Raw genomic sequence first — 24,168 nt, forward strand, 5'->3', positions numbered from 1 at the left:
CTATGAAAGTATAAATCTTAATCTATGAAAAAAAATAATTCTCACAAATTATAGGTGGCCAATCCAAAAGCATGAGAGATGGCGATTTGAGAGGCTCCCAATGCAAGAATTACCAGAAAGAGGTGAACATCACTCGTGCTCATGGTGCTAAATCTAAATTCCATTCAAACATGAGTAATATTAACTTGAACACCTGAGTATCTCCAACTTTACACATGCCTTTGAAAGGATGAGGCTCTCCTATTTATACAAAAACATAAGAAGCTACCGCATTAATGGAGGTCCATTATTCTCTCCCCAGATCCCTATAAAATCTCATAGAGTTACAACTCAAATAGGTAATTATGAGGCCCATATAGAATTACAACTCAAATAGGTAATGATGATACACATATCTTCTTTGACCTTTATGCAAATCTTCTTCCATATCTTGAAGGGAATTCGAATTTGAGCATTGGAGGCCACATAAGGGTACCTTGGAAGCTTCCAAATGGCCTACACATCTCATGAAACTCAAGCCACTTTTAATTATTAGAAGGCATAAGTCATTTTTCTAAGTTTCAACAATAAATTCACTTAAAATACTAGAAATCATTAGCTTTTGGAAAACACAAAGGTAACCCCATGTAATCATGAAAATGGAGGCTAATGAAATGTAATATGCTATGGAGTTGCGACATGTGAGTTAAATGGTGGCAATAAAGGTGAAAGTGGATGATATTTTGAGGACATTTTCGAGACTCTACATACCCCCAATTGACGTTATTGCATGTCCTCATTCAATCTACTACATTTCTTAATCATGATTTACTTTTGAATTAGTTTGGCTTCTATCAATTGTCCTTAAACTTTGCATTTGACAATTTCATTTCTTTTTGCAAAGTATTCCTTATCATACATTGAATTGCAACATGTTTGGTTGGTCCTTGTGTGACAACCAAATCTTAATTGGTATTGGCTCTTGTGTACCAATTCCTTGTTTCCTTAGGTCACGCATGTACACAAAATCCACAAAAGTAGATTGCACCATGGTACCTCTAAGAGTGTAGGTTGTTATCTGTATTAAAGTGTATAATTCACACACTGCATTATGCTATTATCGAAAACTAAGATATCATGGATTGGAGAGTTTGGTGTTGCATTGAATTTCTTTCCTTAGTTCTTTCATTACCCTGACATTTTTTTCAATACCATTATGGAGATCAAAAACATCATCCAATTGATAATTGACATTACCTATCAACTTATTTTCTTGGCAAATCCATGAAAGAAAAATTTTGACTAATAACAATAGTTATTTGCAAACATACTCTTCGTTGCAATTAAGTTTGTTAATGTTTCTTGAAGCACAATACACCAGTGTCCATGAGCTCATACTCTTTAATAGTAGCTTCAATGTCCATGTGCAAGATTTGTGCGTTCAATAGGCATATTAGCGAAAATACTATTTTGATATTGATTACATGCCGTATTCAAGTTGGTAATATGTTTATTTTTAAAGCTGTTAATTTTCAACACCAACTTTCTTCAAGTTTCTCTTTGTATTTTGCTTATGGATACAATGGTTGTTGTGTGCACATGTCCGCGTTGTTTAACTCTAGTGGGTTCAAATACCAAGCCATCCATCATTCTTCCTCATGATTTATGTATTGTTTGACCACACATCAACTAGACAAGGAATTGTTCTCGGACAAACGATATTTCATTTTTTATTTTGTTTTTCTGTAGACACTTATGATAAGATTCCAATAATGGGGCATGCCAGACATGAACAAATTTGCATTACATGTTTTTGAACTAAGACAACTATTATGTCTATGGATTTAATTAGACAATACGAAATCAATGCTCAAGACAATTGTAGAAGACATGCATTTTCTTGTTTTCAAAGGCATTTTTTTACATGGAATATGTTTTGTTATCATATGATTTTAATGTATATGCTTATGATTGGACGAGTGCCAACATTTTATCTTTATATTCTTCAAGATGTTTGTTCCTATGGGAAAACTACAAATTGGATCATTTGTTGAACATTTGTAGTAGTGTTTATTAAAATAGTTAACATCATGTTTTTTTAACATTAATGAGAATTCCTGGAGAATCGGTATCTTTGAAAATATGGCTGCCACTGTTATACCAAACGCGACTATTTCATAAACATCACTAATGGTCTGGATATAACATGCTTCCATAGACTTGAACCCACATAGATGGGTAAACAAATTGTTCACCAAATGTTTCGAGATAATATCCTTTGAATATAGTTAACATCATCTCATGTTTGAGAACATGTCCTAATTCTATTAAAACTAGATATGAAGATTTTGTTCTCTTACCTCATGACTTGTTTGAGCTTGAAACATTTTATGATATCTCTCCAAAAGCTATAGGACATCATTTCATAGGACAAACATGGCTTTTCAAAACTCCAAGAATGATAGATAGGTTATGCTTGATAGAGCCACCACAAAATATGATTTTGACATTTTTGAAAGGTGTTGTTGAAGCGTGTAGAATTTATCTAAGCCAACTCTTCTTCTTTCTACCCAACTCTTTTCCCCATACCCATTTACGAAACTTGTCTATAACGAAATCATTTAGCTCCTTTCTATTTGTGGGACATACATTGAGGTAGATATTCAATTTTTGCATCCATGTGTGGTTTTGTCTCATCCATGTTTTCTTTCTTTCACTCATGCCTTCATTGAAAATAACATTAAGCCATCTACCTACTCCCATTTGCTCAATTCTTTTAAGATATATTTTGAGTTGCACCATAGCAATTACTTCAATGGGAGTTACTCCTGTTTCAGTCAACATTATCTCATAAGGTACCAAAAATTTTATTTTTAACTTGCTCATGATCGAGCGTTTTTGGATTTTCTCAATTTGTTTCCATTTTAAGACGGGAGTGTTGCCAACCTAGAATTCACATCCATATAGCATCACTGGACAAACTAGGAGTCAAAAAATAACTTTAACTATTTTGAAGAGAATATAATGCTTTCCACCCTCTTGAAATTCTCTTCTTCCTGCGGTCCTCCCAATTATTTTTTTTATTTTTGAAATCAATCCCGAGGTACTTGTACTCATTTTCTTCTTCGAGAATGTTGCCTTGAAAGAAGAACGTACACTGGCTCTGCTTCCTTTTGTTAGAGAAAATCATTATTTTGGTCTTGCTAATATTGACTTACATCCCCACTCCTCTATAAAAATGCTCAAGAGCATATAAGTGCATCTGCAATCCATGGGCCAATTTAGATATCAAAACAAGATCTTCAGCATATAAAAGAAGTTTTATCACAAACTCCCCCAACCGAACACCATCTCCACCTTGCAGATTTAGCCACTCTTCAAGTTTGTCAATATATAAACCAAAAAGAGTAGGAGATAGAGTGCTACCTTGCTTGACTCCAATGTCACTTCTAAAGCTTTCTGAAATACCCATTGAGGTTCTAATTTTGACTTTCACCTCTTCATAAAGTCTATGGACAACATATCTATAATGCGAATGAAATTCAAGCTCTTCCATTCTACACCACAACTTATCTCTAGGGACTGTGTCAACTGCCTTTTTGAAGTCCACAAAGCAGTAGAATACTTCTTCTTTGTCCCCCTAAACCTTTTCAATAATGTGTCCCAATGTGATACCATGATACACTGTAGAATTCTTCGGCCTAAAACCTGCTTGTTCTTTTGCCCTCTTTTCTTTTACTTCTGCCCAGTTACGGATTCTATTTTCTACCATGTTACCGAAAATATTTGCAAACAAAGGATTGATCATAATGGTTCTGTAATTGGAAGGATTATTAATGCCTCCACTTTTAAAAAGGGGTATTTCTAGTCTAGTTGTCCAGTCCCTTGGGAGACCTTGCTGAATGATGTTATTGAATATTTCCATGATGTGTGGTGCAAGAATGTCCATTCCCCATTTTAGATACTCTGCTTGGAGTTCAACCAAGTCCTTTGTCTTTCATGTTTTCAACTTCTTAATTCCAATCTCCACCACCTGTAACATGGAGAGCTTTGTAGTTGTGTTGACGCAAATTTATTACATATCTTTTAATTGTCAACCCAGGAATTTCGTAAAACTTTTGAAGCCTGCATGCACTATATATGCTAGAAATTAACTTTCAATTTAGATCAATATAACTGCGAAACCAAATAACGACAAACCAAATTCACCTATTCAAATTTAAAAATCAATTCAAAAGAACTTATAGTACAGCGCATGGAATTGAAATCTTAATCCATCACACTTGTAGGAATTGAAATCTTAATCTACCACACTTGCAGGAAGGAAATATTAATATACCACACTTGCCGGAATTGAAATTACATGAAATGAAATCTACTGTAAGGGATCATGTGTGCATTATCATACCAGGGTCCTATGAAATAAATAATCAAAAGCACATGAGATGAAATGAAAGCAAAAACAGTCATTCTTAACCTCTCACACAGGAAAAGATATGAAAGAAAATAAAAAACAATCACTCTTAACCTCTCACATAGGAAAAGATATGAAGGAAATAAATCTTAATCTATGAAAGTATAAATCTTAATCTATGAAAAACAATAATTCTCACACATTATAGGTGTCCAATCCAAAAGCATGAGAGATGGCGATTTGAGAGGCTCCCAATGCAAGCATTACCAGAAAGAGGTGAACATCACTCGTGCTCATGGTGCTAAATCTAAATTCCATTCAAACATGAGTAATATTAACTTGAACACCCGAGTATCTCCAACTTTACACATGCCTTTGAAAAGAGGAGGCTCTCCTATTTATACAAAAACATAAGAAGCTACCTCATTAATGGAGGTCCATTATTCTCTCCCCAGATCCCTATAAAATCTCATAGAGTTACAAATCAAATAGGTAATTATGAGGCCCATATAGAGTTACAACTCAAATAGGTAATTATGAGGCCCTTATAGAGTTACAACTCAAATAGGTAATGATGATACACATATCCTCTTTGACCTTTATGCAAATCTTCTTCCATATCTTGAAGGGAATTCGAATTTGAGCATTGGAGGCCACATAAGGGTACCTTGGAAGCTTCCAAATGACCTACACATCTCATGAAACTCAAGCCACTTTTAATTATTAGAAGGTATATGTCATTTTTCTAAGTTTCAACAATAAATTCACTTAAAATACTAGAAATCATTAGCTTTTGGAAAACACAAAGGTAACCCCATGTAATCATGAAAATGGAGGCTAATGAAATGTTATATGCTATGGAGTTGCGACATGTGAGTTAAATGGTGGCAATAAAGGTGAAAGTGGATGATATTTTGAGGACATTTTGGAGACTCTACATACCCCCAACTGACGTTATTGCATGTCCTCATTCAATCTACTGCATTTCTTAATCATGATTTACTTTTGAATGAGTTTGGCTTCTATCAATTGTCCTTAAACTTTGCATTTGACAATTTCATTTCTTTTTGCAAAGTATTCCTTATCATACATTGAATTGCAACATGTTTGGTTGGTCCTTGTGTGACAACCAAATCTTAATTGGTATTGGCTCTTGTGTACCAATGCCTTTTTTCCTTTTGGCGCAGCAAGATTCACTAAACATATTTAAAAATACATCTTTAAATCAACCATACAATATGCTCATCATTTAGGCATTTATTTGCAAATCACATAAACTTTGAACCATAATGCAATCATAATTGATTAGGACAAGTATGTTGGGATGAAATGAAGTGAAATGGAATGAAGTGATATGGATGTGATAATAAATGGATGTCCCTTCTCCTCACCCCTCCCCACCCCCCAACCAAAGGTATTTATAGTTTTTTTTTTCAAATGAGAAAGGAAATATGGTGAAGTATTTTCCAAAAATTATAATTTCAGTATTCAAGGAATTCTATGATTAAAAGCTAGAAAATAACATACCTTTACTTACCTAGCAAGTGGAAAAACTGTGCATATGTAGAGAAGCTATAACTTTTGCTGGATCATGGAATAGAATGTAGAATTTCATCTGCTTCTTAGTTGCATAAATGATGGATGAGGTGGTGAAAATGGATTCTTCATTTCTCCTCCTGAATCTGTTGTATCTACTGCAAAACGCTGAAATGATATAGTCTTCACCTGCTACAAAACCCGATGGTACAATTCTAGTCATGAAAATAAATGTGTTGTTGTCGAGCATGAAAAGAAGTCATTGGATTATCCGCCATTAATTAATTTCATTAACCAATGCGAGGAAAACGTGTCATTAATGTCAACGAGTGCCAAGGTACCTAAGTAAATCTTGCAAAGTGCGAATAGATGAGCTGATGTCGAGCCACTTCCAAGATCCAACGATCAAGGGACATTGATGTATTCCCATGATTGTTGGCGAGAGAACTTGTCATTGATTCATACAAGCGTCAAGGTATTAATAAGGACTCTAGCCCTAAAGCTAGATAATGTGTTGATGTCAATAGGCCAAGCCTTGTTAGAAGGGAGGCATTATGAATGCCCCATCATATAATGAGTATGAAATGATGATTTTGGAAGGTCTATAGATGAAAATTTGCGTCAAGCAAGATTTATTTAACGAAAAGGAAAATGGCAAGAGGGTAAACAAGTGAACAGAAATCAACAGGAAAAATCAGCATGTAAGCGAGTTGAATGTCTCTATTAATGGGTTAATGAATGGAAATTATGGAAAATGTTGTGGAAAACATGCAACACTTACAAGGAAAATGGCGATGACGATGCTTAGTGAAAGTGCTTGAATAGCTTGTGAGTTTGGAGATGAAAAATGATGGAATTTATGGATGATAGAAATGGATTCAATTGGTTCATGTTTCTTGAAATTGGTCTTAGAAAACCAATCGTGCACAAATTGGCCTCCTTCAATTCTTCGATTGTCATAGAACCTGAAAACAAACATGGCACTAATATGGAAAGAAAACATAATTGTGTTCAAACAGAAGTGATCAAATTCTCTAGCTACAAACGAAAAATTTGCATAATTAACAGTTTCATGATGTGTCTTCGTTTCAAATGGTTAGTCCAATTTCACAATTGCAATAATAAATCCGATTTGTAAAAAAAACAATTTCCTCAATTTATGTTTGAATTATAACATTTCATAAAGATAAAGAAATATTATTTGTGAACGCTTGATGATTCATACAAAACAATCCTCAATCAAAAATTCATCAATCGATCATGCAGATAAAGCGCCCTTACAGTTCTCCTTTCCTGCATCATAGTTGAAGAGATAACACTAGATAAAACCAATAACAAATTTTTGAGCATCATTTCGATAACGTAAAAACTCAACCTTAACAAAATCTTATTGCAATTAAGCTTAGTTAAGGTGAGTAATTGCGCTTTTATTCAATTGTTTTTGTCTCGTGTTTTTTTCTTACAAAATTTCAATCAGATGCTCAGAGACAAAGTTATGACTATTTTCCCCACGCAACATGTTTGAGATATAATTCGGGAGCCTGCGAAAACCCTAACTTCCTTGGATCCTATCTCTGGAAATATAGCGAGAAAAGATCTGAAATTCATATCTGAGGTTCATAGAGATTTAGGGTCAAATGGGTTTTAATTGTAGCTTCTAAAACATCGTAGAAAAAAAGTTATAGCGAAAATGCGACGATGACCTGTTTGGAGCAACGAAACCCTACAATCCAAAGCTCTGATACCAAATGTTATGTAACGAGCTCACAAAATAGAAGAAGAGATAGATCAATGACTTCAAAATCAGCCTCTTCGAGGGAGGAAACCTCATTTACATTACACAAAATGAATAATTATTCCATGATGCAAATGAAAAAACCTCCTTTCTACATATAGGAGTCTAATGTGTCACAATATAATCAAATCCGACATAACAATAACAATATAAGGGCACAACAATAGAAATAGTGGGCTTCTATGGGGCACAATAATAACAATATGGGGACAACAGGGGCACAACAATAACAATAAGGGCTACAATGACAATAGTAATGGGGGAATCACTAGTATTATAGGGACCTAACATGATACCATCTGAAAATTTTGAAACTGAAATCCTATTGCAGCAACTCGAAATTATTCTTCTAATTGTTAAATAATTTAAAAATATATTTACTACAATAAAAACTGAATAAATCACACTGCAACCTTCACAAATAAAATTGCGGAAATAATAGTGTTGGAAACTGAGAAAATACTAGCACATACACACAATAAAAAGGACACCGTTATTTTTGGACAAATGTCCCCGGAAAAACCCAACTTGGGAAAATCAATGCAGTAGTGAAATTTTGAGCATAAACTGTGGAAGCTCAAGTTGTAATCCAAAAAACAAAAAAAATATGGAAAAATTATGTGAGGGAATTACCCTTCCTCCACAAGTAATCCCGACACAACTTCTCTTCATAAACCTGTCCTCTCAGACCTTGTGCATTAGCCTCTACGCCGCTCTGCACAAACCCTATGACGTCTAACATCTGAACCACCTCTGAGGAATTGGTTATGCCTATCTCTATTAAGTAAATCGTTTATCCGACACTCCTCTCCTCTGAGAAACTGTGCATTCCTCTGCATTGTCTCACTGGGAATAACTCGGCCCCTTGCCGCTACCTTTTCAGATCCAGAAAAAGTCCTCTGGATCACCGACCCTGCCCCTCGCTACCTTCGTTGCCTCATTGAAGCTCGAACTCTCCAGCAACTAACTGCTGCTACTCTAGAAAATTGAATTCTCCAAGTGACTCTCATGCCCTCTCCATCACCACATAGATCCCTTCTTATGTATTCCTGTTGGGACACGAATGACCAATATTAAATCTTAATTGATGGCTGAGATCATTTCTGGATCTATCCATGTGAAATTATAGATGATTCACACCTCGACTTAATTAATTCTAATTAATTAACCATATTCCTTAAGTTTAGACTTACGAAATTTTTAAAAATTGTTTAATAATCTAATTAAGCCATATTGAAGTGGAATTCCCAGAAACAATTTCTTAGTTTTGGAGATCTCATGCATTCTAACCTCTCCACCAAATTTTTTGGTGAGAACACATCCAATGCTATAGAAAGTAACAGTAAACATGTTATCCTTAGGTCACGCATGTACACAAAATCCACAAAAGTAGATTGCACCATGGTACCTCTAAGAGTGTAGGTTGTTATCGGTATTAAAGTGTATAATTCACCCACTGCATTATGCTATTATCGAAAACTAGAATATCATGGATTGGAGAGTTTGGTGTTGCATTGAATTTCTTTCCTTAGTTCTTTCATTACCCTGACATTTTTTTCAATACCATTATTGAGATCAAAAGCATCATCCAATTGATAATTGACGTTACCTATCAACTTATTTTCTTGGCAAATCCATGAAAGAAAAATGTTGACTAACAACAATAGTTATTTGCAAACATACTCTTCGTTGCAATTAAGTTTGTTAATGTTTCTTGAAGCACAATACACCAGTGTCCATGAGCTCATACTCTTTAATAGTAGCTTCAATGTCCATGTGCAAGATTTGTGCGTTCAATAGGCATATTAGCGAAAATACTATTTTGATATTGATTACATGCCGTATTTAAGTTGGTAATATGTTTATTTTTAAAGCTGTTAATTTTCAACACCAACTTTCTTCAAGTTTCTCTTTGTATTTTGCTTATGGATACAATGGTTGTTGTGTGCACATGTCCGCGTTGTTTAACTCTAGTGGGTTCAAATACCAAGCCATCCATCATTCTTCCTCATGATTTATGTATTGTTTGACCACACATCAACTAGACAAGGAATTGTTCTCGGACAAACGATATTTCATTTCTTTATTTTGTTTGTCTGTAGACTCGTATGATAAGATTCCAATGATGGGGCATGCCAGACATGAACAAATTTGCATTACATGTTTTTGAACTAGGACAACTATTATGTCTATGGATTCAATTAGACAATACGAAATCAATGCTCTATATAATGGAAAAAATTATATCTTTTGCATCGTTCACTAAGCCATATTGATGACATCGCTACTTGCAATTAACTCAACAAACATATACCATTTCAAGACAATTGTAGAAGACATGCATTTTCTTGTTTTCAAAGGCATTTTTTTACATGGAATATGTTTTGTTATCATATGATTTTAATGTATGTGCTTATGATTGGACGAGTGCCAACATTTTATCTTTATATTCTTCAAGATGTTTGTTCCTATGGGAAAACTACAAATTGGATCATTTGTTGAACATTTGTAGTAGTGTTTATTAAAATAGTTAACATCATGTTTTTTTAACATTAATGAGAATTCCTGGAGAATCGATATCTTTGAAAATATGGCTGCTACTGTTATACCAAACGCGACTATTTCATAAACATCACTAATGGTCTGGATATAACATGCTTCCATAGACTTGAACCCACATAGATGGGTAAACAAATTGTTCACCAAATGTTTCGAGATAATATCCTTGGAATATAGTTTACATCATCTCGTGTTTGAGAACATGTCCTAATTCTATTAAAACTAGATATGAAGATTTTGTTCTCTTACCTCATGACTTGTTTGAGCTTGAAACATTTTATGATATCTCTCCAAAATCTATAGGACATCATTTCATAGGACAAACATGGCTTTTCAAAACTCCAAGAATCATAGATAGGTTATGCTTGATAGAGCCACCACAAAATATGATTTTGAAATTTTTGAAAGGTGTTGTTGAAGCGTGTAGAATTTATCTAAGCCTTTTCTCCATGTTATATAATATTGAAAACCTTATCAATGATGATTCATCAATAAGTACTATATTAAGTGGTTCGTTTTCATTTATTAAGAGATCTAGTATACTCAAATTTAGTGGAAGCATATTCATTGTTGTGACGTGTAAGTGTAAAGTTGAATGCATTGTGATGTCATTTTGGTTATATGTGGATTTTCTAGTAAGTGTGACTATGTTTCCTTTCTTTTAAGAGGTTAATTATGGAGTTTCTTATTGTAAAAATAAAATGAGCCTTGGTAAATTGCTTTAGTTTTAAGGGACAAGCGAAATGAAATGTTTGGATTGTTTTTCTTTGTAATCATTAATTCTTTATTATTGATTGTTATTCTTTGTAATTTCTTTTTCTAATGTTGTAATATTCATTTGTACTCAACATGAATGGTTGTTTAATTGTTTCATTGATTCTAGACATCATATTGCTAGACATCATTTTTTGTTGTAGATCAATGTTTATATTAGATTTCTCAAATCTAGACATGTCGTTTCACCAATCCAAGGATACCTCAGTGGAAAAAATATGTTCCAATTTAGATGCAATTATTTAAGAGGTGATATTTTGAATTTCTCTAGTTTAGTTTCTATTTTTTTGTCATTGTAGTAGAGGCATTCATCTTAGATTTTATTGAAAGTGTTTATCACTATGTGGTTCATCTTTGTGATGTATAAGTTACAACGTGTTTCCATAACATAGGCACCTAAGCTGAATTACACAAGTGCATTTGCATTCCATAGTAGCGGGACACTTTTATCGAATGTGCTTATCCATATCTTTGATAGACGTCCCTTCAATAGTTCACAATGCTCTCACAACACTATCTACATGATAGGGAACACTTATCCCTAGTGCCTTCACTTTTTGTTGGAATTCTCATTGAATTTGTTTTCAACAAGAAAATTTGTGTTTTCTGTGATACCACTTTAAGTAGGGAGACAAAGGCCTACAAAGTGAGAGTTTCCAGCACACCAACAACCATTGCAAATGTCACCTTTTTTTTGTGTTTTTTTTCAAGGAAATAAAATCTTGTAATTTTATTAGGAAAGTAAAATTGCATCTGTATATGCGTTGATTATTCTTGGTAGGATAAAGAGCCCTAGAAGATCTTTCCAAAAGTATCATACATACTGCAAATGTATCCTACTTTTAAAGCTTAGAGGAATTAGAGATATGGAATAAAACCAAGTTTTAATCATATGAAGTAATGGCCACCATTCTCAACCTGATTCATTCATACAGCACCACCACTCTAAATTTATTCTACAATTACATACTTCGATAAATATAATAAAACGAAAATTTTCCTATGAGTAGCATCTATTAGGCTTCAAATGGCTTTAAATATTGGAGTTGACTTCCCAAAATGGTTGTAAATCTAAAATCCCCTCATATCGACAAACATAAGAGCATTAATCTTTAATTCAGCAAACCTTAACTTAGTTTCCCAACATAGTTATATGTTCTCATGCTGTCAAAATTATTACCTTGTCTCATTGGTACACTGATCCAAATTGATATCTACCTCAACAATGTTTAGTTTGTATGTTAAAATCTAGAAGCACAATGGGATGCTATCACCTCCACCAAGTTTCAAATCTCGCAAGAGGACATCTTTGGCCTGTTGTGATAAGGCTTAAGGAGTGGACTCTCCTTCCCTCGTGGAGTCTCGAATCTTGCTAAGTCATAAATTCCTTAGATATATGGCTTACGGGTTGATGGATATACTCTTGGTGTTATAGTGGCAACTGTTAAATTTGATAATGGGCCTTACTCAAATTACTCCAATGATTTACCGATTCACTTTAGCAAAAAATCTCACAAATCCTTACCAACTTTAAAGAAGTCAATAAGGTTCTTACTCTTGCATTGGACCAACTTTGTTACAATAATTACTATTACTCATTAGATGTTAGGTGTTCCTTTAAAAATAAATTAAAACCCTTAGAAAAAAATTTGAAAAGATGAATACTTACTTATCCAACACAGTTTTTTAATTAGACTTACTCTTAAAGCAACTTTTGGCTATGAGTAATCTACCATTAAAATATATTTTGATTTGAATGCTTGTTCAACCTTGATTACTATTAGCCCATAGGGCATTAGATTGATGGTGAATGAGTGTACTATTAAGGCGCTCCTTGCTATAGGTGGCCAGTTCAAATTCCATATGGTTAGCCTTAATAAAAAAAACCATATTACCACTATACCTACATAAAGAAGGCTTTGCAATATCAAATTATATGGAAGTAACAATTCAAGTGGAAGACCTATAAAATGTAGCGCAGTTGGTTTGAGTGGGGTTTAATCTCCACCAAGTGTCAGGGTCAAACCTCATGGAGAAAGGTAGGGTGGGAAACACTTTTAGGGGAATTAAACTATGCCAAGGGATGATAGCATCCCACAAACCTGATGATAGCAATCATAGTGATAACATTACACGTATCCCACTAATAGCAATCATAGTGATAGCATCCCACTAATGGGTAGGTAGATCGTTCTTCCATCTAATTCCTATTCATAGCATCCCACTAATGAGTTAGCAAACATAGTGATAGCATCCCACTAGTGGGTATATCATTTTTCTATCTCATTTTTATTCATAAAATCCCATTGATAGATTAACAATTCTAGTGATAACACTCCACTAATAAATAAACATTTTTCTATACCTAAACTTAAACTTAACGTACTTAATTAAAAAATAAATAAATAAATAAAAATAATAATATTACATAAATAATTGTGAAATATTATCAACCTTAAATAGGGCACGTTCACACCCATTGACCCATTGACTTAATGCGCACATGATATGGCATGTTCGCACCCGTTGGAGGAAATGTGGGTCATGGCAACCTTCCCTTTAAAGAAGCCAGCTGGCAAAATCCAACAACAAGGAGTGCCAACTACGTGGAGCCCTTTTGGAGAGGCGTTTGATGCGGTGGTAATTATATCATTTTGTGTTTGATGAGTTGAGAAGTGTTTGACATGGGGGTAATTAGATCATTCTATGTTTGGTAGATTGCATTTAATATGGGGTCATTAGAGTATTCTATGTTTAATGAGTTTGGTTAGCATGGGTTATTAGATTTTGATGATTTGTGTTTAATATAGGGTAATTAGATTATTTTATGTTTCATAGAGTTGGGTAATTAGAGTTTAATGATTTGTGTTTAATATAGGGTAATTAGATTATTTTATATTTAATATATTTGGGTAATTAGATTTTGATTATTTGTGTTTAATAGAGGGTAATTAGATTATTTTACGTTTAATATATTTTGCTTTTAGTAATTAGAATTTAACGATTTGTGTTTAATATAGGGTAATTAGATTATTTTATATTTAATATATTTGGGTAATTAGATTTTGATGATTTGTGTTTAATATAGGGTAATTAGATTATTTTACGTTTAATATATTTTGCTTTTATAGTTTTTATAAAATTGATGATCTGGAGTCGGGACAATTTACTTTAAAAGCAAGTTTTATAAAAGCAAAATTACCGTCAAAACCGGAGACTTTAATTGTGATTTATCCCAGGCTTCCGGAGTCTGGGCAAGAGCGTGAATCCCCAGATAACAAATCTCTTGAACCCCTTGTCGGGGAATGCTCTTCCACACCTATATATACACTTACGGAGAGAAACCAAATCAAGATTGAGAGGAAAAGTCCTTTGGGGTTGTGGAAGATTGGGTTGTGTGTATTTCATTTTCTTTCATTTCTGGTTTCTTGGCACGTAGGTCAGTTGATCCAGTAACAATGGCAGTTTCGACTTCGAGTGCTGCGACCCCAATCCTAAAGGAGGAGCTGGACATAGTGATACCCACGATCCGGAACTTGGATTTCTTGGAGATGTGGAGGCCATTCTTTGAGCCCTATCACCTCATCATTGTGCAGGATGGCGATTCGTCGAAGATCATCAGTGTGCCTAAGGGTTTCGATTACGAATTGTACAATAGAAATGATATCGAGAGGATCCTGGGCCCCAAGGCCTCCTGCATCTCTTTCAAGGACAGTGCCTGCCGTTGCTTTGGCTACATGGTATCTAAGAAGAAATACATCTTTACTATTGACGATGACTGCTTCGTTGCCAAGGATCCCTCCGGCAATGACATCAATGCTCTCCAGCAGCACATTATGAATTTGCTTTCTCCTTCAACTCCATTCTTTTTCAATACACTGTATGATCCATACAGACAGGGTGCAGATTTTGTACGTGGGTACCCCTTCAGCCTTCGCCATGGAACACCCACTGCAGTTTCTCATGGCCTCTGGATGAATATACCTGATTACGATGCCCCCACACAGCTTGTCAAACCTTCCGAACGCAACACCAGATATGTTGATGCAGTTTTGACAATTCCAAAGGGTACGCTTTTCCCCATGTGTGGCATGAATTTGGCCTTCAATCGGGACTTGATTGGCCCTGCCATGTATTTTGGCTTGATGGGTGATGGTCAGCCTATTGGTCGCTATGACGATATGTGGGCAGGATGGTGTGTCAAGGTCATCTGCGACCACTTGGGATTGGGTGCGAAGACAGGGCTGCCATACATTTGGCACAGCAAGGCCAGTAACCCTTTTGTTAATTTGAAGAAAGAATACAAGGGAATATTCTGGCAAGAGGACATTATTCCATTTTGATGGAAATTTCTGTTCATTTCAAACACACAAAAATAAATAACGCAGAGAACAACACTCTGGTTTTCTACAGGATCTTTATTATAAAACAATAATAAAAACTGTTACAGAAAATAAAACTATTACAAAATAGTCTTCCTCAACTCAGAGGGATTTACAACAGGAACTTCAGTTCCAGAACCTGAGTCCAATATCTCAGAAAACTAAAATAGTTCAGCACTGCTGTGCGTTGCAAGAAGAAAAAAGAACTTCTTGGCTAATACTCTCTACTCTCACTACGCGTCTCTGCTCTTGCATTCTTTTTCTTTTATATCGAACAACACAAAAATATCTTTTACAATACGTGTTGCTTTTCCCCACTTCCGTGAAATAAAAAATAATAAAATTTAAGATTTCACCTACATTTACCAACCCTAGTAAATATCATTTATTACACGGTTGAAAATATCTTGCTGGAATTTAATGCATGGCTTATCACACCATCGCATCGCAAGAAGAGAAGGATGTGCCACCGCCTCTATAACCTTTAAATCATGCGATCTGCGATCTGTGATCGCATCGCAAATATCGCATCGCAGATAATCAAACATGCAATGAAGGGTGACGAGGGAAAGTGCGATATGCGATCATATCGCATTGCCGGGAAAATCCAATCGTTGTTCAGCTGTCAGCAGATTAAAATTATCATTCCAACACTCCCCCTTAATTTTAACTGCTGGGTTTTTCTGCATACCCAGGCATTTCCTGAAATGATCAAAGCTTTTCCTTGCCAATGGTTTTGTCAAGATATCAGCTAATTGTTCCTCTGTTCTGCAGTGCTGCAAAACAATCTCACCATTGTTAACTAATTCACGTATGAAGTGAAATTTGGTGTCTATGTGCTTTGTCCTTTTATGAAAAACTGAATTTTTAGACAATGCTATTGCTGAGCTATTGTCACAGTAAATGGTTGTGCCCTTTCCTTGTTCATGACACAAGTCTCTGAGAACTCTTCTCAGCCATACTGCTTGGCATGCTGCTGCTGTTGCTGCCACATATTCTGCCTCTGCTGTTGACAAAGCCACAACTGGTTGCTTCTTGGAAGCCCATGAGATGGCTCCCGATCCCATATGAAACACATATCCCGATGTGCTTTTCCTATCATCAACACTTCCAGCCCAGTCACTGTCAGTGTAACCTGTCAACATGAAACTTTCAGAAGAGGAGTATAAAATACCAAACCCCTTCGTTCCATTCACATACCTTAGAATCCTCTTGGCTGCCTGCCAATGAGTCTCTTTCGGTCTTTCCATAAATCTGGAAATTAAACTCACAGCATGCATAATGTCCGGCTTAGTTGCAGTCAAGTACATAAGGCTGCCAACTATGCTCTTGTACAATTTTGGATCAAAAATTTTGCTGCTGTCTTCTTTGGTCAATTTCAACCCCACTACAGTTGGAGTCACAACTGCTTTGCTGTTCTGCATGTTGAATCTCTTCAACACTGCTTCTACATATTTATCTTGAGAAATGAAAATGCCATTTTCGCTTTGGTCTACTTCAATTCCAAGAAAATATCTTAAGAAGCCCAAGTCAGTCATTTCAAATTCACTTTTCATGACTGCTTTAAAATCAGCAATGAGAGAAGCATCATTGCTTGTAAAAATTAAATCATCTACATATAGAACAACGATAAGAATCTTATCGTCATTCTCCTTTATGTAGAGTGTGGGTTCACCATCACACTTGTCAAACCCATTCTCAATCAGGTAAGCATCTATTCTGCTGTACCATGCTCTTGGAGCTTGCTTCAGCCCATAAAGAGCCTTCTTGAGTTTACAAACTTTATGCTCTTGACCTTCAACTTCATAGCCTAGAGGTTGTTCAACATAAACCTCTTCTTTTAACACTCCATTTAGGAATGCAGATTTAACATCCATCTGATAAATCTTCCATTTGTGTTGTGCTGCAATAGACAACACTGTTCTCACTGTTTCCATCCTTGCTACTGGTGCAAAGGTTTCATCATAATCTTTGCCTTGTTGCTGCTTGTAGCCTTTCACAACAAATCTTGCTTTGTGCCTGTCAATCTTGCCTTCAGCATTGCTTTTGGTCTTATAGACCCACTTAACTCCAATGGCAGCTTTGCCTACAGGGAGGTCCACTAACTCCCATGTTTTACTTTTCTCAATTGCACCAATTTCTTCATTCATTGCTTCAATCCATTTATCTTCATTTACAGCATCTTCAAAATGGACTGGGTCATCAACATGACAATATAAAGCGAATAATGAATTCAGGCCGGTATTGTTACTTACCTCTCCTTGTTCATAAATCTCATTCAGATTTCTGAATCTTGGTCTTCTTGGTGTGCTTGGAGTTCCATCCGAACTTGAGGGTATTTCTGATCCCTGTGGTGTGCTTGGAGAAGCACTTCCTTGACTTCTTAAGGCTGTTCGAATTCTAGATTGTGGTGTGGTTTGTTGTACTTGCAGTGGTGTAGGAGGAGCCACCAAGGAAGGATTATTTGCTTCTGTCCCTTCCTCTTCTTCTTCGTGAGACACAACTGTCTTCACATTCACTGTCTTCTCTAAGCTTCCATCCCAAGCTTCATCTTCAATGAACTGCACATCTCTGCTTACTATCAATTTCTTGGTGGATGGATTATAGAGTTTGTATGCTTTTGACTCATCACAATAGCCAATAAAGACACACTTCTCCCCCTTACTATCAAGCTTCTTCCTTAGCTGATCCGGTACATGTGCATATGCCACACAACCGAATACTCTCATGTGAGTGATTGTTTGCTTTTGACCACTCCATGCTTCTTCTGGTATTCTGTTCATGACAGCTTTAGTTGGGCATCTATTCAAGATGTAAACTGCGCAAGTGACAGCTTCTGCCCAATACTCATGCGGCAAGTGTTTTGCCTTCAGCATACTTCTGACCATGTCAAGAATGGTCCTATTCTTCCTTTCAGCAACTCCGTTCTGCTGAGGTGTATACCTTGTGGTGAACTGCTTTTATATGCCATTCTCTCTGCAAAAATGCAAAAAGTCTTTGGAGATGTACTCTCCTCCTTTATCTGTTCTGAGAACTTTGATATAATGCCCACATTGCTTCTCAACAAGAGTTTTGAAGTGGCGGAATTTCTCAAACACTTCACTCTTCTGTTTCAGCATATACACCCATGTCTTTCTGGTGTAATCATCAATGAAAGTTAAAACATATCTATTTCCGGAAAATGATGGTGTTTGCATCGGTCCACACACATCAGAATGAACAATTTCCAATGGTGCTTTTGCCCTTATACTCTTTCCTACTGGAAAGCTTTCTTTGTGTTGCTTGCCCAAGATGCAGCCTTCACAAAGGCTGTCTGGTTTCTCAATCAATGGTAATCCTTTTACCATTCCCTTTCTGTGCAACAGATTCAAGCCTCCGAAATTGAGATGTCCAAATCTCAAATGCCACAACCAATTCACATCTTTCAGTTGTTCCTGAAAGACTTCTTGTGTTACAGCTGCAATAGTTCTTCCTTCCTTCAAATCTGCCCTGAGTTTGAGAGGAAACATTCTATTGCTGGTCATCTGCACCTGTGCAATGATCTTCTTGCTTGGAGGTATGTCTCTGATAGTACACAAATCATCTTTGAAGAACACGTTGTAACCTTTGTTTATGAGCTGTCCAATGCTCAAAAGATTACATTTCAGACCAGGTACATAGTATACATCTGGCACAATCATCTGTTCTCCATTTTTTGCTCGGATACTGACTCTGCCCTTACCCTTGACAGATATCGTATCATCAGTCCCAGTTGTTACCTCAGATTTCACATTTTCATCCAGATTGGCAAACATTTCAATATTTCCAGTCATGTGATTACTACAACCTGAGTCTAAGAACCAAAAATCTTCTTGTTTGTCTTGTGCTATGTTACATGTTAACAGCACGTTCTTTGGGTTCTTGTCTTCTTCATTTGCAAAATTAGCATTTTGCCTATTATTCATGTCACTTTGCTTTTTCCTACATTCATTGGCATAGTGCCCATATTTCTTACAATAATGACATTGGACTTGGGATTTATCATACCTTTGTCCATGAGCTTGCTGTTTGCTTGAACCTTCATCTTGGTTCTGATTGCAGCTCCTTCCGCTTGTGCTTGCAGGATAATTTCTGCCTCTGTTTTGGCTTCTTCCACGACCTCTGTTATTTGTTCTGCCTCGACCTCTTCTTTGGCCAAAAGACATCTGAGTCTTGAGTGCTTGCTCAAGTGAGGAATCTGTTCCTCTACTCAGTCTATGTTCATGAGACAACAGAGAAGCACTCAGCTCATCTACCGTGAACTGTGAGAGATCTTTTGTTTCTTCTATTGCTACTACAATAGATTCAAACCTTGAGGGTAAACATCTCAAGATTTTCTCTACAATCCTTCTTTCTTCAAGAATCTCGCCATGAGATCTTATCTGGGTTATCAAGCCAATAACCTGAGTGAAGAATGAATCTATTGTTTCAGATCCCTTCATGTTGAGATTTTCAAAGTCTCTCCTCAACATCTGCAACTTTGCAGTCTTCACCTTCTCCATGCCTTGATAGGCAGTTTTGAGAATATCCCATGCCTCTTTGGACTTTGTTGCTACTGCAATCCGCGGAAAAACACTTTCATGTACTGATTGGAAGAGGAAAAAGAGGGCTTTGGCATCCTTCTTCTTGTCACTCTTCAACTGGTCTATTTCTGCTACTGTCAAAGCAGCTAACGCTGTTGCATCTGCCGGTTCAGCATAGCCAGTTTCAACCAGCTCCCATATTCCTTGAGAAGCAAACAATGTTTTCATTTTTATGGACCAATAACTATAATTTTTCCCATTAAACTGTGGCAATTGGGGATTCGTCAAACCAGTTCCAGCATCTGCCATCTTAACTCTGTTTTAAGTAAAGAAGAAATACTGACTGTATAATAAAAAAGCAAAAAAAAACTTTCTCTGCTTGATAAGCTTCTTACAGCTACTACAGTGAAAAACAATCACTGTTTTTGACTCACTGAGTGCCTAGACCAGCTCTGATACCATGATGGAAATTTCTGTTCATTTCAAACACACAAAAATAAATAACACAGAGAACAACACTCTGGTTTTCTACAGGATCTTTATTATAAAACAATAATAAAAACTGTTACAGAAAATAAAACTATTACAAAATAGTCTTCCTCAACTCAGAGGGATTTACAACAGGAACTTCAGTTCCAGAACCTGAGTCCAATATCTCAGAAAACTAAAATAGTTCAGCACTGCTGTACGTTGCAAGAAGAAAAAAGAAATTCTTGGCTAATACTCTCTACTCTCACTACGCGTCTCTGCTCTTGCATTCTTTTTTTTTATATCGAACAACACAAAAATATCTTTTACAATACGTGTTGCTTTTCTCCACTTCCGTGAAATAAAAAATAATAAAATTTAAGGTTTCACCTACATTTACCAACCCTAGTAAATATCATTTATTACACGGTTGAAAATATCTTGCTGGAATTTAATGCAAGGCTTATCACACCATCGCATCGCAAGAAGAGAAGGATGTGCCACCGCCTCTATAACCTTTAAATCATGCGATCTGCGATCGCATCGCAAATATCGCATCACAGATAATCAAACATGCAATGAAGGGTGACGAGGGAAAGTGCGATATGCGATCAGATCGCATCGCAGGGAAAGTCTAATCGTTGTTCAGCTGTCGGCAGATTAAAATTATCATTCCAACACATTTTTCCAATCTGCCACACTTCCAAAGGAATGTACCTCTGTCCAGCAATGCTACATTGAGCTGTCAAAGCAGGTAAGGGAGAAAATTGGAGTAATAGATCTGTATTTCCAGAAGCTGGCAGATGCCATGATCACTTGGATTGAAGCTTGGGATGAGCTCAATCCCACTGCCGACCATGCTGAAGTAATTCCAAATGGATCAGCTAAGTCACCCGCGAAGTAGCTGCAAGGATCTCCCACATTAATTACTTGCATTTGTAAGCTCTGAGCGGTAGTGCCTCTTATTATTTTGGCATGAGAATTTTGGTAGATGAATAGTTTATTCAGTTGAGCTGTAGTTATTACTTGTTTTTTTTAATGCAGTTAAATAACGGTAGGGGCTACATTGACATCCAGAGAAACATTTGTTGGGATGCAATTATTTCTGAGAATCTGCATGCAGTATTTGCATGGATATGTTTTCTATTCGGTTAGATAATAATAGGTCTTACATGGACATCTCGAGAAGCATTCAGTCATTACATGGATAATGCTTGGATTGAGTATCTGCATAGATGGATGGTTTACGTTTTTCTTGGTGCTGCAATTGCATATTTTATTTGTTTCAGTTATTACATGGATAATGCTTGTATCCAGTATCTGCATGGATCTATTTCTGCCATTGAGATTTAAGTTTTTCTGGGACTGTAATTCCCCACCGCCGTGTTTATTGAAAAACATAATTAAATGTTCAACACAAAATGAAAATGGATCGAGTATCAATGACACTGACAATGCAATGCCATGTATCGAGTATCTGCATGGATCTACTTCCGCTATTGAGATTAGGTTTTTTGTGTGAGTGTAATAAATTGCAGACCGCTGTGTTAGTTGGAAAATTTTGAATGTTTAACGCAAAATGAAAATGGAGTGTCCTGGAAAATGCAGTGACATGTATGTTATTGGATCGAGATTGATGAAATTCAATTTTCGTAAACATGTATGTCGTGACTATTCTATCTGTCGTGGTAAAATCGTGGTGTTTTAGTACGCTAATATACCCTACCTTTCATGACAACATTTTTTACTCTAAACACTCTCATGACATAGCCTTCTCTCAATATGTTATGCGCATATTTATGATTTACATAGTTTACGTTTTGTAAAATTGATTTGTAGTAGTCTCACCCTTGTTGTTGTTGGTGGTTTTGTATTATAGGAAAAAGTTGATTTTTTGTTCAGATGAAAAGTTAATTTTTTTCTTTTTTTTCATTGTGATTAATGGCATATCATTATTTTGGAGTTTAATTTTAGATTTTATTAAACACAAAAAGATAAAAGAAATTGGGAGTAATTCTTATTGTATTTAAAAATATATATAATTTCTTTTGTTATTTCCGAAGAACTCCCCAGCGTGTAGTTATAACTAGTACATTCTTGATGATTTCCAGTCTGTCACTGTTTTCTTAAGCTTGGTCATAACAAGGGCTTTTGAACTTTGCATTTTTTTTTCACATATTAATCATCAATTGAACTGTCACCACAGATTTTATATATATATATATATATATATATATATATATATATATATATAATATGGGATTTTTGTTTGTATTTTATATGAGGAATTTATATGTTTTAGTTTAAAAATCAAAATCATTACCTCACAAATTTATCATATCACTAATAAAAATAAAAATTAAATATAATAATAATACAATGCACACAACAATTTCCAAATATAACAAGGAATATTTCCAAATATAACCAGGAAGATTTTATTTTTAAATTAGAATAAATGAGTAAGGTATTCATTTAAATAATACACGTTCCTAATGATAATCAATTAGGACATAATACAGTGCACCCAGGAAGATTTTATTTTAGAGTTAAAACTAAGTAAGTAGGGTATTCATTTAAATAATACACACTCCCAGTGATAATCAATTTTAATGGTAATAAATTCAAAGAATGTGCAATCCATACATTTTTTTCTTAATTATTTGGTAATTTCATTTATCATATGATTTATTTAGTTAATGTTTCGGAACCTTAAATTAGGTGTTATAAGGGTGTCTTCTAGGTGTAATGTAAAAATATGTTTAATTTATAGTAAGTAAAGGATTGGTTGATAAACATTTACATATGGGTTAAGAATAATATAACAGCCAATATAGGTGTAATGTAAAAAAGTTTGTACACATTTTTACATGCTTATTTAATAAGTTAAATTTATGTTAATATATCCAATTTATAATAAGTAAAGGATTGATAGGTAAACTTTTATATATCGGTTAAGAATAATATAAATTTGGGAGATCTTGAAGTATCCTTATAAAGTTAAAAGTAATAAAAATAATAAAATTCAATTTGCTATATTGTAATTTTGGTTTTTTTAATATAAATACTAGAAGAAAATCATAATATACATATTACATTAAAATATACAAAATATATATTAAAAAATATTATTTAATATTCATATTCATGTAATTTTGAATTTGAATTATCAATATGAAAAATTGAATTAACCACTAAACCTTAATTATTTATTAATAAACATTTTATCTAAAAAAATATTATTACATATATTTTTATTCATTATTCAAATTTCAAATAGTTATTTCATATTTTTTTTATTTCAATATTTATTTCTTATTTTAGTGATTACGAAATATTTAGTTATTTGATTATATTTTTAATAAATATAATGATGCTAATTATTAGTATATCTTACATGATTTGTCTTTTTAATATTGAAATATGAATAGAGTTAGGGGGATTTTATTAAGATGAATAGACTTGATGATGGTGAGTTTTTTGGGTAGTTGTCTAAACTTGAGTTTGTTGAACAAAGTACAGCTAGCATCACTGATGCAAGTCTCTTTAATTGGTAATTGAAAGGAAATCATAATGCAAGAAAACTATGAGAATAGAAATGAAAGGAATTTAGTTGACATGGATGTTACATGTAATGCACCTATGTTATCATCTGAAGACAAGCTTAAAGTGAATAAGGAATTTGGAAGCAAGAAAGTTATTGGAAGCTATTTAACAGAA

General features: G+C 34.9%; 1 protein-coding gene across 1 annotated transcript; it reads left to right on the forward strand.

Moving 5' to 3' along the window:
• The first annotated feature begins 14,515 nt into the window (after nt 1-14,515).
• Nucleotides 14,516-21,352, forward strand: LOC149232229 (putative UDP-arabinopyranose mutase 2). The gene is made up of 2 exons (XM_089376449.1): nt 14,516-15,393; nt 21,130-21,352. Exons 1-2 carry the CDS (start codon nt 14,516-14,518, stop codon nt 21,350-21,352), a joined length of 1,101 nt encoding a protein of 366 aa, XP_089232575.1.
• The last annotated feature ends 2,816 nt before the right edge of the window (nt 21,353-24,168 follow it).

Source organism: Pinus tabuliformis, chromosome J, assembly GCF_031772625.1.
Source record: "Pinus tabuliformis cultivar Carrire ecotype Pingquan chromosome J, CPIR1, whole genome shotgun sequence".
NCBI classification, from domain to species: Eukaryota; Viridiplantae; Streptophyta; class Pinopsida; order Pinales; family Pinaceae; genus Pinus; species Pinus tabuliformis.